The sequence below is a fragment of the Bombus bifarius genome, unplaced genomic scaffold, assembly GCF_011952205.1.
Source record: "Bombus bifarius isolate JDL3187 unplaced genomic scaffold, Bbif_JDL3187 scf7180000007966, whole genome shotgun sequence".
NCBI lineage: Eukaryota > Metazoa > Arthropoda > Insecta > Hymenoptera > Apidae > Bombus > Bombus bifarius.
The window spans coordinates 3,103,402-3,120,465 of record NW_022884352.1 but is presented as its reverse complement, the minus strand read 5'-3'; the positions used below and the strand labels follow the sequence as shown (position 1 = coordinate 3,120,465).

At 39.8% G+C, this 17,064-nt stretch overlaps 1 protein-coding gene across 4 annotated transcripts in view; it reads right to left on the bottom strand.

The window, feature by feature from the left end:
• LOC117216990 (protein kibra) overlaps positions 1-17,064 on the bottom strand; it is a 42,694-nt gene that overhangs the window by 18,076 nt on the left and 7,554 nt on the right. For all 4 annotated transcript variants that reach the window (XM_033464259.1, XM_033464240.1, XM_033464231.1 and 1 more), the window contains 2 exons: positions 11,700-11,809; positions 11,125-11,219 (listed from right to left, as the gene is read on the bottom strand). In XM_033464259.1, coding sequence (XP_033320150.1) covers positions 11,125-11,219; positions 11,700-11,809 — 205 coding nt within the window. The remainder of the gene's footprint in view (positions 1-11,124; positions 11,220-11,699; positions 11,810-17,064) is intronic.

The window sequence follows — 17,064 nt, the reverse complement described above, 5'->3', positions numbered from 1 at the left end:
CGACGCGACGATGCGCCTGGCGCGATGGAACGAGCCTGCGCATACGAACGTCCCACCGCCAGGGAAGAAGGGAAGGGAGTGGGAGGCAAGAGAGCGGGTAGGCTGCGGTGGCGAACGAGCGATGCTGATATGAATGGAATGCGATGCCATTATCGTGGTGTACATACCGATAACTCGATGCCCCGTTCAGCGAACGAAGGTGTCTGCGCGGACCGAGCAAAAGCTCTTAACTTTCCAGCAATCCTATCTCTTCGCGCGAAACGCATACGGAGGATGCTCTTTCTCTCTGGCGTTTTCGTATCAAAAGGAAAGCCCGCGAAATTTAAGTTTGAGAATTGGGCGATCAGAATAGAGTATTCTCTGATGTAAAAATAAGAAACGTACGTTTCTACAAACGATTTTTCTTTAATAACAGTAAGATAAAAGTTTCGCTGAATCTGTGAGTTGAATGTTGTACAATTCGTACGTAAGACTATGAACAAGTAATTGATCAGTTTCTTGATACTTCCCCCCCCCCCAGTAAAGGAAAAGAAAGAATTTTAATTGTATAACGTATACCAGAAATATTTTCGGCATAAATGCAAAAACGTAAGTAATAAAATCTTGACAGTGTTAACCCATTGAAACGTTATCGCGATCTTTTGACACTCATTGAAGAGAATTGTTATCAATTATGTTGTGCAACACGAAACTAACTATTGATCACCGCTAGCAGTCGTTCAGTAAAACGATGCCGTGTATCGATTAGACCTATGTTACTATCTCTATGCCATTTTTTACAGACAATGAAAACGTTCTATTTCTTTGTCATAGTTATCTTTCTTCCCGCAACCAGGTTAATCAATAAAATAACACTAATCTATTCTCGAAATACATAAGTTAAAAAACACTTAATTCCCATTAATTATTTCTACATTATCTTATAATAGAATGAATGTGTGAAAATTCCAAAGAAACCTCTATGACTGATAATTTTCCATAACCTTAACGGTTCTATTAAAAGAAATCATGTTCACTGGCGATATTTTTACACGGTAATATTTAATTTGTTATCATTTTTAATCGCTTTTATGCGTCAACATCTTTGATACTGATATAATTCCTATCTAACCTATTATAGCCTGATATAGTTTAATCATACGCATATCTTTCTAGCAACTTAACAATAGTGTGATGTAATTGGAAAACGCTAAACAAATTAAGAAGAAAATGAGCATTAAATATTAAACTTCGAACAATGAAATGTACGAAAATGTTAAACAAATATTCTAATAAATCATACGTATATAAAATGAATAAGCTATATGAAATAACGTTTGTATCTCCTACTACGAAGTAAATTGTTTTCAGTAACTATACAAGTAAAAGATGCGAAATTTTCTAGAAGTGTTAAAACAAAAAAGAAAGCGGAGAGAGGAGAAAGAAGGAAAAAAGAATACGCTGTGCACATTTGAGAAGGGCTACGGTACATTCACATTTTTGTGTCGCCCTTCCAAGAAGAGCACCGTGGAGAAGAAGTTAGAAATCCTGACGAACGTATTCGGTATGCATATCGCTTTACGGAGAGCTCTCCCTTTCGGAGAAATCGGCATCTGATGCTCGTGCATTCCCTTTGGATGAATGTCGAGCGTTATATTGAGATTTCAGGGAAATCGACGTATCAGCCAATTAAACTTGACCAGATAAAAAAGAACGAGCTCGTGGGTCAGCCCGTTACACGATCGTTACAACGATTCGTATCGTCGTCGATTTTCTGCCATCGTTCAAGAGAAAATGTAATTTTCGTCGCGACAATTCCCAGGTGACGCCTCACCTGAATATTTATAACTCTCGTCGCTTTTGTGATTCATTCGACGCGATAAGAAACGATCTTGAAGATCGCGGAAAGTCCTTGCAACGTTCATACACTTAAACGAATTAAAAAAATTCGATCCCAGAAAGGGATAACATCGACACACTCGATTAACCATTTAGATAATACTTCGAGATAAGAAGATTATAATAATAGCCGATCGAAATGTAACACGTATTACCAGAACGCCAATTAAAAATACGTCTATATCTATATGGGTAGAGGAATGTTGCTAAATAAATGATTTTCAACTATTTTTCAATCGGAGAAAGCTATGATAGATAATCATATCCTTGTAGAATTGCGACGATTTTTTTTTCGCGAACTCGACGACAAACAGTAGCCAGATCTGAATCTGGGGTACGTCATTTAGCTGTTGGTTATCAGGCAATGATAAGTCTTTGATAATCAGCCTTCATGCATTCCTGCGTTGATAAGAGACGATCGTTTCGTGATTCAAGCCGGTTCGTATGGTCCAAGGCACGTACGCATCCTCGGAAGAAAAAGCGAGTTAAGTGGAATGAAAATTGCAGAAAATTTTTGACGATTGCCACACGTGATCGATAATTCACATTTTTTTATAGAATGGTAAAAGATAGATCATCGCGGAAAAGACAGTTGAATATCTTCCATTATCAAAATGATTTTACTAAAATACAGAGTCAAAAATCATGAATTTATTGATGATTTAAAGCTGTTGTGTGTATATTTTTTTCGAAAGAGTCGTGGATTTTTTACTTTGCTATTGGGTAATTTCTACGGTTGCAAAGATAATTATTTGATTTTTTCTTAAAGTCTTTTATATGTATATAACATTTCCATGCTTTAAAATGTTGAAATATCTCACAACATATTATTCTTAAAAGTCATCCCGAAACGTTCCGGATTTACTTTTGCCATAGCTTGACATACAAGTATTATCAAGGACGAAGAGACAACTTTGTTATATTTCCTCTTATTTTTTTTAAACATTTAATGCGACAAATGTTCCTACTTGTGTCATAGATGGAAGAATCGTTGAGCAACAAGAAAAATTCGCGACACAAGTGTTAAAATGATTGATTTCTTACTTGACAAAGACTTATATAGTGTGAATATTCAGAGAACTCGATGATGTGGCAGATAACTAAGATTTAAATACTTTGAACGACAAGAATACAAGATCTCTCTTTTTAATATTCTGTGCAGCACTAATAGTTACTTGTTTAATGAATCTATTTGAAACGTAAATTACCAGCTGTGTAACAGTAACCATGATTCTCTTCGTTTCACATGCTAGAAGTGCTATATACTGAATTTTCAAACTACTCCCTTATAGGATGCGGAATATGCGAACTTAAAAAAATAAAAAATAGTAGTATAGCCTTCCTGTATTATCTTTTACCTCCTGAAACGTGATTATTCAACCTCGAATACGATTATCGACATACAGCAAACGACGGAGGCGGCCGAGAAGGTAGATGGAGGAGGGGGGAAAAAAAAGGATGAGGTAAAGGGAGAAACATCAAAAAGAAAGAAAAAGAGAAGCGTGAAATTCCGGCGGGCGTCTAAAAATAGTCGGTTACAAAAAGGAATAATAACGCGGGTACGTATATATCTGGTCGCCGGGTAAAAGCGTCGGCCTATTTATGTATCGCTCGGTAGAGATGGAATCTCGATCTCTTCGCGTGGTCGTTAACATTGTTTGCCCCTGGAAGAGAGCCTAAGGAATGTGAAAAGCTGCGTCGGCAAATGGCGAGCAACAACGCCGTAAGGCCGGTCGCGCTCCTTACCGCGCTCTCTATTTTCTTCTACGGTATTTCCGAGCTGAACCCTTCCCAGCGTGTCCGCGTCCACGTCCGCGTATGAGAATTTCACGCAAAATCTTCTGTTCGTTCTCCTTTAACGAAACCGTAACCGAGCAACAAAATAACGAACGAAAAGAACGAGACTAAAAAATATACGTATATTTATATTCATAACGCATCTACTTAGATACCTATGTATGTAGATAAATATGTATCACAATACGAAGCGTCGCGGTAAAAGAAATAAAGGAATTATACCTTTCGTATAAATCTAGTAAGCACGTACACATACTTGGTTCGTTTGTCCTCGACGAACTTGAACTTGACGGGCATATGATATGTACGCGTTTTGAAACAAAAAGCACGCGACAGTCGCATACGAGCATAATGGGGAAAGGCTAAAAATGCGAATGGCGAGCCACGTCGATCGCTATGTAACGATAATATTCTGCGTTCCTCGGCCATCCTATTTCTTTCGCGCGCTCGTGCGAAAGAGCGAACGGTATAGTCGATTCGCAGCACCGCGGGGCATCATCCAGAGTATCGAAGGACAGTAGCACATCTGCTCGTGCGCACGATCGTACACCCTCGGGAGTCCTCGTAGCTCTTCGTGAATCCATTCGTGGACCGCCTGGGGGCCCTACGAGCGTAACACCGGTAGCCACTACGCCAAAAGGGTCGCATTCGCGCGGGAATAGAGAGAAAAAAAGAGAAAGACAGAGGGGACACAGCCGGAGAAGGACGGAACGAAAGAAGCAGCCGAGGACGGAATATCCAGGGCCGAGGCCCGAGAGAGGACAGGCTCGAAGACTTGGGGGAACTGGCATCTTTTCTTCAAGATGCATTCAAACTTGGGAGAAGAGTACGCCTTAGCGATGGGATCAATATCCTCGCGTACTCTTTCCACACCATCCTACACCATTCATCGTACCGTTTATTTCTCTTTTCATTCCATCGTCCTATCGATGTGTTACTGGGAATTCAACTACAATTATATATATATATATACACGATATAGGCTGTTTTTTTAAACTCAATTAGAACAATACGTTTTACCATCTCTATATATACTTAAAACTTACTTTGGTCCGAAATCGAAGCTACTATTATTTAATCAACGATTTAAAGAAACCAAAAAAATCATTCGATCTACGGCAACGGCGCTTGGACAACAACGCTGAACTTTTTTCCCTGTTTATGCATAGACGCATTTCCTATATTTACACGCCGTCTAGATGCAACGTAGAGCAAAATTAGCTCCGCGTTTAACGCGTTAAAAATACCACATTCCACGAGCAACATTACCAAACAATCGATCGACGCTTCTCAGCGAAGCAACCACATGCGCGAATCCTAACCTTTATCAAACGACGCAAGCTTGGCGCCGAAAAGCTCGAAAACTATGTAAGACGACTAACTATAATAAGTTAACCCCATCGCTAGCAATGCCTTTCGTCTTTCTTTGACCGTTTCTCTCTTTTCCGCTATGGTGCCACGCATCCAGTCTCTCTTTCTCGCTACTTGCCGCTACCTTGCACGCCGGGACCCAGCGGAGAAACGATGGAATAAGAAGACAGCGTCGGTGGGAGAGAGATAGAGCAAAACGTAGAAGAGAGAAGAGGAAGTCACTGGCAGGGGCCAGTATATAGAGACACGGAGCCACGAGGGGGAAGCAGGGTGGGGGCGGAGAGTGGTGGAAAGGTGTGGAGGGGAACAGGGTTCGAACGGACGGGAGACATTCCAATCTCTCATGGCAAGCTTGCCTGCTTTGCTTCGCTCGCTTGTCTGCTTGCCCACTTGCCAAGATACCGTCGTCCTAAAGCCGGCCCACGCTACATCGAATGGCACACGGACATCGTAACCGTGTAATCTCGCGACGCGATCGTTATAGTCGATTTTGCGGGGATAGTAAACGAGTACGAGCGTCCCCACGGATACACAGCCTCGATACATATACATACAGATAGGGTTATTAGCAGCGCATTATGAAAAAAGCTCGGCCTCGAGTGCAGAAGAAACTCGGTGACACGCGTTCGAATACCATTGCCGAATATCGGCGAGATCGATTACGTAACGTGATACTAATGCGAACGCCGCCGAATTTTTATACATTCGTTGGAAATTGAAACAAAATCCACGCAAGAGTACAGAGAATGTACAAAATGAAGTACTCGTTATAATAATTAGTGGGTGAAACAGCCTCTGCCGATGTTCGTTTCTTTGATCGAACGAATTGCTGCAATAAGGAGGTAACTCCGCTATCCAGTAATTTGAGTAATCTTACATAAATGGAAACGCAAAATCGACCAATATATCAGACCTGTCTCCTTATTGCCGCGAACTCTTCGATTGTGCTCACCTCGTTCTATTTAACGAATATTCTGCTACCAGATACACGTAAAGGTCGTGTTTCCTTCGCGCGTTCACGCGTAAGAAGGTATTTTGAAGCGGCGATTGCGACGATTTCGAAGCTAATCTGAAAGAAGCGGCGTTCAGAATTTGGCCCCACTGGCTACACCGATGACGATGTCAATGACTGCGATTTCAGTCTCTGAAACCGTTATGACGCATATATGTACATATAAAAGGACGTCTTCGGCGAAACGCGCCTGTGTACGTATATATGTACGTGGCAAGCACTATTTCGAGCGTGAAGGTACACAGCGTACATATGTATATTTTACGTATTTCGGTATCCGATACACTTTCCTCGGCAGACACGTTCATATCGCTAGGTAGAGCCAACGTCGCTTCGGACTAGACGTTACACCTGTCGGAACGTTTTAAATTAACGGCCAGACTGTGCTGGCTGTTCCTATTTGCCAAGAGTCGCGATATACCTATTTCTTCTTTCGTTTGTATCGCGGGCAAGAATGATTGGGACTGGTCAGTGATGAGAACTGTTACGAGAGAGCTCGATCGTATCGAGCCGCGCTTGGCGATAGATTTCGACGTAATTATGTAATAAACTAATACGTCGCTTTCGCGTGATCTTTATGCAACAATCATACGCAAAACGATGCTCTCGTATATGCACGTATAAAAATCACAGGAGAAAAATATAATTTATTATATTCTTCCTATTTTACAGATTTAAAATTATTTACCAATTTAACATTCAATATATCGTCTCGATCAATTTTGAACGATTAGGAAAATAGATAAAGCCATCCTATGGAATTTGAGTATCGAACATTGTAATCTTTTTGAAGTTTGAGGATCACTGTGCCCCCCATCGTTTAGGCTGCCCTACATTCCTTCGTATAGAGAAGTTTGCCAGGCTTGGGGGTATTTTGGTTGCTTTTTACAACGCTAACAACTAATAAACAAAGTGTGAAACGCCACACCCTTGTTCTTCGTTTTCGTCTTATTCCGTATCGTAGAAGCGCCCCTTAAATTCTCTGCCATTTGTTGCCGAACACCCTGTATAATTTAAAGCATCGAGAGATCTGCAACTTCCTCCGGCGGTGTCATAATCGGTTTTGTATCTGTCCGCGCGAGACGATGCGACGAGCGGTACGAGGGAACCGAGCGAGCAAAAATAAATGGCAATTAAAATTCCACTCGCATCTCGCTGCCTCGTAGAGAGTCGTGAGGCATCGTAGAGGCAGGAGTAAGGGAGCCAGAGTACGCTGGCAAGCGGGAGCGAGCGAGAAAAACTGAGAGAAAAAGGAAAATACTGGAAACGCGGAGAACCGACAAAGACGATAGAATTCCCATTGCTGGCGAACGAGAAAGAGACGACCCCAGTTTCATAATCTTATAGATCCCATCGAAAATCTGAACGATCTTCGATTCATCACAGCCTATTCTGACTTTCCTTTTTTCAATACGATGGTATTCACGATGGTATTCGAACACTTTTTACTATATTTATTTATTTATTTGTATTTTATATAGACGGTTATGTAAAATTTATCAGGATATTGGAATAAATGTAACAGGCGACGATACGACTAACTAAGTGTACGTGGAATTAATTAAGAAACTGAAAGGATTAAAAGGAAACGTAACGAGGGGGGGAAAAAGCTTGAAAATTTCGTTTACAGGATCTACAATGAGTGAAAGTAACGAAGAAGTACGTATACGTAAGAACGTATTACTTGTGAAAAAGTTTATATCTATGTAGATGACCCGAGAAATTCAAACAACCGAATCTGATGCATAGTCATACGGAAAAAAGTTCGTAATTTTGAAAGTCTCTCGGTAAAAGAAACATCCATTTGTTGATCGAGTTTAGGATGGCTTTTAGACCAGGCAACCTACTCGGCTAATTAATAATTGAGTACCGTGAAGTATAACACTGACCCAGTTGGATCGATGAATTATTAAAATGAATAAGCGAATAGAATTATCACGGTCTATCCCACTTATTTCTGCTGTCTGTTCTGCTTCTGACTTTTTGATGTATAACGTCCTCTTTGGCTTGCATTCGTTTTTCACTTAAACTTCGCTAGATACTGCGTTACTTTGATCATTTAATAAAGCAAGATTTTTTTCTGATTCGTGATTCATAATAAACAGAGAAACGAGCAGCATAGAGAAACAGCGAAGAATTTAACGTTTCTATCGTTCGGTAAATTAAAAAACCGATCGTATAACCTTCCAATAACAAATAAGCTCGTCGCAACCAAGGTCAATCTTCGTCTTCGCCAATTCCTCCTCTCTATGAAACTTTCGAAATTCCTCAAGATTGCGTCATGGCGCCTCGTCATCGGTGTTCCTTGGTCTCATTGCCATTGAGACATGAAAACAATCGTTAGCCACGCACAACACTATCGGACGTGGTTTGCAAAAATCGTACGAACGATTAAATTAGTATAACAAAGAAAACTTGCTTTACACGATTCCAATGTTTTGTACGTTTTACAGAGATTTTACGTTTTACGTTTGCAATTCGATGACCGACGGTAATCGTATTTAAAAACTTCCAAAAGAAGAGAGAAAGGGAAAACATTAGACTCTTCTTTAAAAATGGAGAAAAAATAAAAAGGCGAGACAAGCCGTTGTTTAGTCTGCGGGACGAACTCCTCTCACCCCGCGGATTACGCGTTCTAAGACTGTCGTCGAGAAGTCTCCAGACAATCACGAAACTAGAATCGAGCCACGAGCCAATCTTGAAAATCGACGATGACATCAGGCGTGCAGTATTTCGACCGAAATAAATATACCGTACATCGACATTCTGCCGCTTCCTGTCGCGTTCCACGCGAAAAGTCGCGTTCCTTCGCTTCCGGCGATGTACGAAATTCGCGGAGGAATATTATCGAAAGAAGATTGGCAGACAGACGAACGTGAAATATCCTTGGCAATAGCGGATATTTATTTCTGATTGAAATTGGAAAGGAATCGCGGAGCGCCAGACTAACGCGAAATATTCGCGTAGGCAGCGGGAATTTCGCACAGTTGGCATTTATACTTTCGGAAATTCACGTTCCGCGAATACGCGACGCTACATCGACGTAACGTATTGCCGAAATCGTTTCACGAGAAAATTTCTTACGACGAATCGAAGGTAAATCGCATATACGCGCCGTCAGACGTGCCAACTATTATAATTTCTTCTTGGCGAAGATACCAGCTATTCGCAGATCTCCACGCGTTGCCTCTCGCATTTATATAGAAAAACATTTTTAATAAGATAAAAAGAAGAGATAAGAAGCAACGAGGTAGCTGGATTAAAATTAAGGAAAACAGGCAAAAGATGAACAACGTATTTTCCTTGTTTCCTTCACTTTGAAAGTTATCTATGACAAATATAAAAGATCGTATTGAAATTCCATATTAACACCTTAATGAACAAATTTTCTCATGGTAAATGATCGAATTTCTTTTACCGTAACAAGCGATTAATACCGATGACGAGCCTAATATACAGGGTGGTTGGTAACTGGTGGTAAAGCGCAAAGGGGGTGATTCTAGGCGAAAAAATAAGTCGAAAATATGGAATAAAAATTTTTCGTCCGAGGCTTTGTTTTCGAGAAAATCGACTTTGAACTTTCGCTCGGTACGCGTGCGGTACGTTATACCGGATCTCAAAGTCGATTTTCTCGAAAACAAAGCCTCGAACAAAAAATTGTTATTCTATATTTTCGACTTCTTTTTTCGCGTAGAATCGCCCCCTTTCCGCTTGTACCGCCAATTATATAAACCACCCTGTATACGTAAGCAATCGATCGATAAAATTCATAGACCGATGTTTAATGAAATACCGAACGAGCGAGATGAAAGAGGAAAGGAACATTACGAGACGCCAACTAAAAATGAGAAACGAGCTTTCGTTCGATTTCAACGCTGAGTATGCGTTAACTAATTACTCGCTTGCTTTACAGTGACACAATGAAAGTCCAGGAGACGTAAACTCATCGTAAAAGACTCGCTTTTCGAATGATGTAACCGCGAAGCGCGTAAGAGAGCGGACAAGCGTATCCCCGGACTGCAGACTCGTCGAGAGGGGAAAACTAGTTAATCCGGTGTTAATCGTCCGATCCGGCGACAAATATGAATACAAACGGGCGAAGGGGAGCGGCTAGTGACCGGAAGTAACATGATTTCTCACGAAATAACTTCCTGTCTACAGCTCCCACCGTCCCTCGTTTAAAAGTTCATCGGTCCCTCGCTGCTTATAATCCCAACTAACGGAGGTTCATCGGCACCGAGGGTGCACAGGAGAAGAAATATCTGTTTGCCTTTGCGCTATCCACTGTTCAATGTCACTGTCATGGTAATTTTTCATCTGGCTAGGAGAAAAATTCAATAGCAACGCGTGTACAGTATCGTGAAAGAGTTTTCATCTTGAGAATTAATATTTAACGACGAACGAGAATCTTCGCGAAAGTCAAACAAACTCGAGTAAAATTAGATTTAAAGCAAATGTTTCGGTGTTGTAGTTTCGCCTGGTTTATTGTCGTGAAATTTTTTAAATAGTTTCTTGCTTTTCCATGTGTTACAGTGGTCTCGAGAAATGAAGAATTACGTATATCAACGTTTTGCTTGTGCTTTCTCTCTTTCATACAGCGTACAACTGTCACACTGTAACATATTTTCCGTATCAGTTCAACTTTTCAGACTACCAAAGTATATGTAACTGATAATAGGAAAATACAGTGGAAGTAAACGAGGCTGTAACGAATTACCGCGACGAATAATCAAACTCCATGCAACATTAGTCGTATCTTTTTCTAGATTAATGAAAATAGAATAATTCTTTGCCTAAGAGTTCTAGGTGAAACTAAAATAACAATTTGAATATAAAATAATAATTTCGTTTGATCGTGTCGTTTCTCAAATAGGTAGCAATTTTCCTCGAATATACGATACAACTTGCTAAAGTATCAGGTTTTAAAGCGTAATTAGTTGGACGGTTGACGCATAAACTTGTACTATAAAACACGAATCGACGTTCCTCGTTAAAAGCCCCTTTCGTATGGACGATTCGCGTGCTTCAACGCGACGAAAATAATTAAAAGGACACTGGAGACTTACCTCGAGTACGTCCTGTGCGGTCTGAAGGTATTCTCGAAGCATGGCCTCCTGAATGGCTCGCCATTCTTGCCTTGGATCCTCCAGTTGCGTGGTTTCTGAAACGATCGAAAAACAAACAGATAAATTAGATACACCTTAAGACTATAGATCTTTGTTTCACGTGTCTTTCAATCGTTTGCACGCGTTGTAAATGTCGGTCGTGCAACGCTTCGGCCAAGATATCTCATTAAGGCCCAACGGGTTGCATTAAGGCGACATTCCATTTGAAATTTTTTCCAATCAACTGACATTATCGAACTGTGTTTTTTCAAGACTATAACTATGAGAGAAAATTGAAAGGAGCCGCTTAATACGTTTCTCGTGGTAATTCTTCTCAGTTTCCAACAATTCATCGCGCGTTTTCTACAACGCGTTTCATACGACGAAAGGTTAGGACCCAACCCCAACCTAACCCTAACCTAACCTCAATCTTACGTCGCATCGTCATCCGGGGAACGTTTAGCGAAAATGACGTTTAAAAAATACTCATCGCGCAAGAAATGTGCCGGCTATTTAGATAAATACGGGATACTCACGATTAACGTGGTTAATGTAGTATGCGCCCACATGCTTGTCGTAAGCTTCTTCCCATCCAAGTGGAAGCTCGTTCCCAATACAGTCTGCGAATGTTTGTGGTTTTGTAAATCTGTAAACGGAAAGGAAACGAACGGTTAATTCGTATCAACGTATCAAAATTACGAGAAATCTAGTTTCCTTTCTTTCTTCCAAGTCGATTTGAATTTGCTCATCTTCTAAGAAAAATATTAATTACGTACAGAGTGATATACAGGGTGATTGGTAACTGGTGGTACAAGCGGGAAGGGGGTGATTCTAGGCGAAAAAAGAAGTCGAAAATATAGAATACAAATTTTTCGTTCGAGGCTTCGTTTTCGAGAAAATCGACTTTGAATTTTGGCTCGGTACGCGTGCACTTTATCGCGTCTCGTTGTAACGGATCTTACTGTAGATCGTTGTCTCGATGGAAAAGTTAAAAAAAAAAAGAAATTAAAAAAAAATTTTTTATTCTATATTTTCAACCTCCTCACCCCCCCTTCCGCTTGTATCACCAGTTACCAACCACCCTGTATAGCTATGTGATATATTATATGGTAGATGTTAAATATTAAAGGTATTTTCCACATGGAATATTCTAGTCGTTGCGTTCATTTCACGATGTTACGGCCCAAAAATAATTCCTGCAATCAGTTTGCGTCAGTAGCGGTTAATTGACGTCAGAAATTTGTCAAAGCGATTTTGCCTTTAAACTTTATTGTACTCCCTGATATACCTAGAAACAGTTGCCAAAATGTAGCAGAATCGTTATTTAAAGCGCCATCCAAATGCAACAGCAAGAATAATCTAATCTAATAATCATTTGCAAGAATATGTGTATTGTTATTTTTGGAAGATGTACATTTATTTTTATGCAACTTGGACAAACGATAGTCCTTGTAGAATCCTTGTATCGTTCGATTAAACGGTTGTAATTGTTTTCGTATTTTAATGGCAACGAGATCAAGAAACACCGACGACAAGGCTATGACGTAATCCGAAAAGATTTCGAAGGTTCCGAGAGGAATTCGCCAAAAACGAAAATCAACCTTGGTTCAAGAAGTTTACTTAACACGGAGCAATCGTATAAATCGACTTTTCGATTCTAAATACCAGGGACATTACGTTCTCTGTAATAAAAATTGTCCATTTCGTTTTTCAAATCTAATTTTTTCGTTTCTGTAATTTTTGTCGCGCGAGCAAAGTTCAACACAGAGAAAAGCGTTTAAACAGCGAAACGCTCGAGAGATACTCGACTAGCGATTACATTAGCGATGTTTCAACTAAAAAAAAAAAAAGTTTTAAGAGATTATCTTGAAAAATACATGCGCTGAAAGAAATAAATGGTCGGTCAGCTGGAGATGGAAGAATTTTATCGATAGAAAAATAACGATACACGTATCTAACAACAACGGTAATGACTGTACAAGCGAAAGAGCTAATTCGACCTAATTCGATAATAATTTCATTTCTTATATACGCGTGCGCGCAACAAAGAGATCATATCTTGCATACAAAATAACCTGACCTCTGCAGGCCAGCGACCAACTCGACTTTATCGTGACGAAAGTGAAATGGAATCGGCAATCGGCATAGAAGAAGAATGCCAATACCACGGAGTAAACAGTACAACGAAGAAAGCAGAAAAACGAGGAGCGAGAAATTCTTTTTTTATCGCAAGTTGCACCTGTTGTGATCGCTCGTTATTTAGGCGAATTAATTGCTTCACGAGTGGGTAAATAATAATAGCGGATCACTATCGCCACGGCGCGATATCTTATCTACGATACTAAACTATAAGGCTAAAAGCGCAAAAATTACATCGATAGGATTCTTGGAACGATCGATGCGACGGCATATGCGTCAGCGTAACGAAAGCGTTAATAAAAATAAAAAAGATCCAATGCAAAAAGCTTCTTAACAACTGGCCGGAGGAAGCAGCACTTGAAAACTTGTAGCACGCTGAACGAGTAACGACATCCTGTGCGAGGCACGATCGGGCATAGTAAATGTTCGAAAATGTTGGCGGACGTTATGGAATTTCAGCGACAATTCCTTAATTCCTTTTCCGCCGCGTGATTCACGTTTTTAATGTGCCCTTGGCCTTACCGCGGCGCTGTCCTATAATACGAAGGAGGAAGCAGGAGAAGGAGGGTCAAGAACGTACATCATGACGGAGGAATAACGTGGACAAGAGAGAAGGGGGCAGCTGAAGAGGCAGGGGGAGAGGAGGGGAGGGCGACATTGGAGGCGACGAGGCAGGAACAGCGACCGGAGGAGGTGGAGGAAGCGAGACTATGGGACAGACAAATCGAGTAATAAAAATTGCATAAACGCACGTTCCATATCGATAGAATCGCGCTATACCATGGTTAAATCGATTTGACATAGCGCGAGTTTCTGCTCGCGAGTTTGTACAATAGGTTGTCCAACGAGTTCCTTACCATTTGTTATTCTGTTATTCCGATCGATATTTGAAATATAGTCGAGCGAGAGTCAATAGCGAGCACACGTACACCTCGAAGCTTATTCAGAGATAGTTGCGAGTACGTTGCATAAATTGAAAATCGATTTTTGTACGGCGTATACTCGCGCTTACGGCTCTCGTATAGTGGAATATGAAAGAAAACGTAAAAATGCGTGTAATACTGGAAATTCTATAGAACTATGTTCAACGAATGGAAAAAAGCTCCGCTTAACTTCCACGACTATCGATTTGCATAAATATCTAGCAACAGCATTGATAACTTAATCCTAACGATACATAATATTACAATAAAACGAACAGACACGTTCAACAGATTGCTGAAAGTCAATGGAATTTTTTCCAAACGCGATAGTAAGTTGTCTTTCTTTCTTTCAGCGGTACAGAGGATAGAAAAAATGAATTCATTAGCTGCGACAATATGGTATTGTTATATCGGAACAATGCGTTACTAACGCCACGCTATCAGCACACACCGCTCGTTAAGACTTTCAAAGGCTGCTTTTACGATACGTTCGGTCGACTTCGCTTCTACCGCCAGTCTTCTTCCATGAAGGAAGCTGAGAAGCGATGTTTACCGACGGAAACTAACAACAGAACGGCACGGCAACGACAGGAAGCACGCAGCAACCTATTACCGTCGCGTTTGTCTCGGTTATGCTAGATGTGTTAGAAACAAACACATGGGACAGAGTGGCGAACGCGTGGTATCGCTACAGATTGTGTAATTCGATTCTTCGATTCTTTAAAATCGTATGAAACGAAAATAGGTCTAAAGAAAGAAGATCGCTTTGTTTCGAAGCATTGTCGATACGAGGTAAGACGTTTTTCTTTTTTTTTTTTTAAAAAACTCTAACAAATCTATTCACTGTTAAAACTAGACCGTAAATATTTTTCTGCGGATTTGAATGCAATTTTAGCATTCGTACTACAGATTGGGTTTCTCGTTACTCTTATTACGTGGATAAACAACTCCAAGTTTCTTATCTAACTTTTTCATGGCGTTAATTGTCGACTAATCCTCTTGCGACTGTCGCGTATAATTTCTACGCATTTTTCTCACCCTTATGCAATCTAATCTTGCACTAATATAATTTGAGCTAATTATCATCGTTTTATAGAATAGCAGATTAATAGACATTCTAATATTTGCGAACTTTGACTAAAATAGAATTATTCTGGGAACCTTCTCTCGTCATTACGCCTAGTATCTCGTATCTGGTTTCGTGGTCTGTTCCGAAGAAACGAAAGCCGTCACGACAAAGACCGTTTTTCTTTTTCCTCGGTTCTGGTTGATCGCAACAGTAACAACACCCGTGGAACGTAATGTTAACGTTTAAAAATACATTGGCGTACACGTGAATGAGATTGTATAATCTACCGGCGCATACCTGCATCGTACACCGAGGAACAATGGGCCCGGAACACGACAGATTATAGCTATAAAGTAATCTCGTTTGGTGTGTCGATGGGCGAGCGCGGAAGCACACCCACGCGTCCCTGCTCGCGCTTTTCACCAACGCCATAAACCCTATTTTAACAACCGTGTAAAAATCGTATCGCGTTAAACACCAACGGAAGATTCGAAATTCTAATCGTTTCTCTCGTTGGAATCCGACTACGGTGTTACGTTATATCGTAGCTACGAAATGCATTTCAAGAATAGTTTATGTCGCTCTATGGTATTACGTTTTTATACGCTCCGATGGAATATACGTTCACGACAGATACGTATATACCATTGATTTCACTTTAATTTATACCAATTTGTGTCGTCTATCTTTTTTCTCTTACCCTGTTTTTTTTTTTTTTTTTTTTTTTTTTAATGGTAGAATCGTAATACATATTTATTTAATTACGGTTATTTAAAATTGCCAAGAGTTTACGTACTCTAAACAGTATAGAGGATATTTTAGACATATTTATATTATACTAAAATATTACGAACGATTAACGTTAATTAGTAACGATTAATTAATAATATTAAATACTAGAACATTGTTATAGAATAGTAATCGCAGAAACATATACGATTACCGTACGATGTTAGGATGGAAAGGGAAACTACCAAGCGTTAAAAGTAAAAATCTAGGAAGAGTACTCGGAGGATGATTTGCATGGAATTATTCATTCTAAAGTTAATGTTACTTCTGGATTCGATTCTTCAGCGTGTAACTCTTTAACGCGCGTAGCCACACCTAACTTGCAAATTCCTGCATTCCTATGCCTTCTGTCTGACACTCGATACGCTCGCTGTCAGCAGATTATTAGAGATCTAATGGTACTAGAAAGTTTCGTTTGATATCGGTAGTGTCGAATAATTCGTGCGTTTTAGCCAACTATCTCGCGCGATGAATTTCAATGAAATCGATTGCGTAAATTAGGAACGCAGCTTTTCCAACGTTCCTACGACCAGTTGTGTATGCAGCTACATTGTACCTTTCTAAATTTTATCGTCTTCTTATTCATCGTTTTATAAAAATGTTCGAGATTATGTAAATCGATTGCGTTAATTACGTAAATCGAATAAAATACAGACAGGTGAAATGTCGATCGTTAACGTTTAATATAAGAATGATCGACATTCGTGAATTCTAAAGAAATTCTATTTCCTCGTGATTATAAAATAAAATACAAAATATGGTTGTGAATGTAAAATGAAATAAACGAGTATATTTTTAAATTATCACGCACATCTTCCTCTATTCTTTAGACTTAACTAACCAATAAATTTTCATTTATTTTGAACGCTATTAAATCCGATAAAAAAAGTAGATAATTCAATATAATAGAAGAGACGTTACCACCGTTCTTACCGATTATAATAACTATTCTTTATTGATAAATGAAAGATGAGAAATATC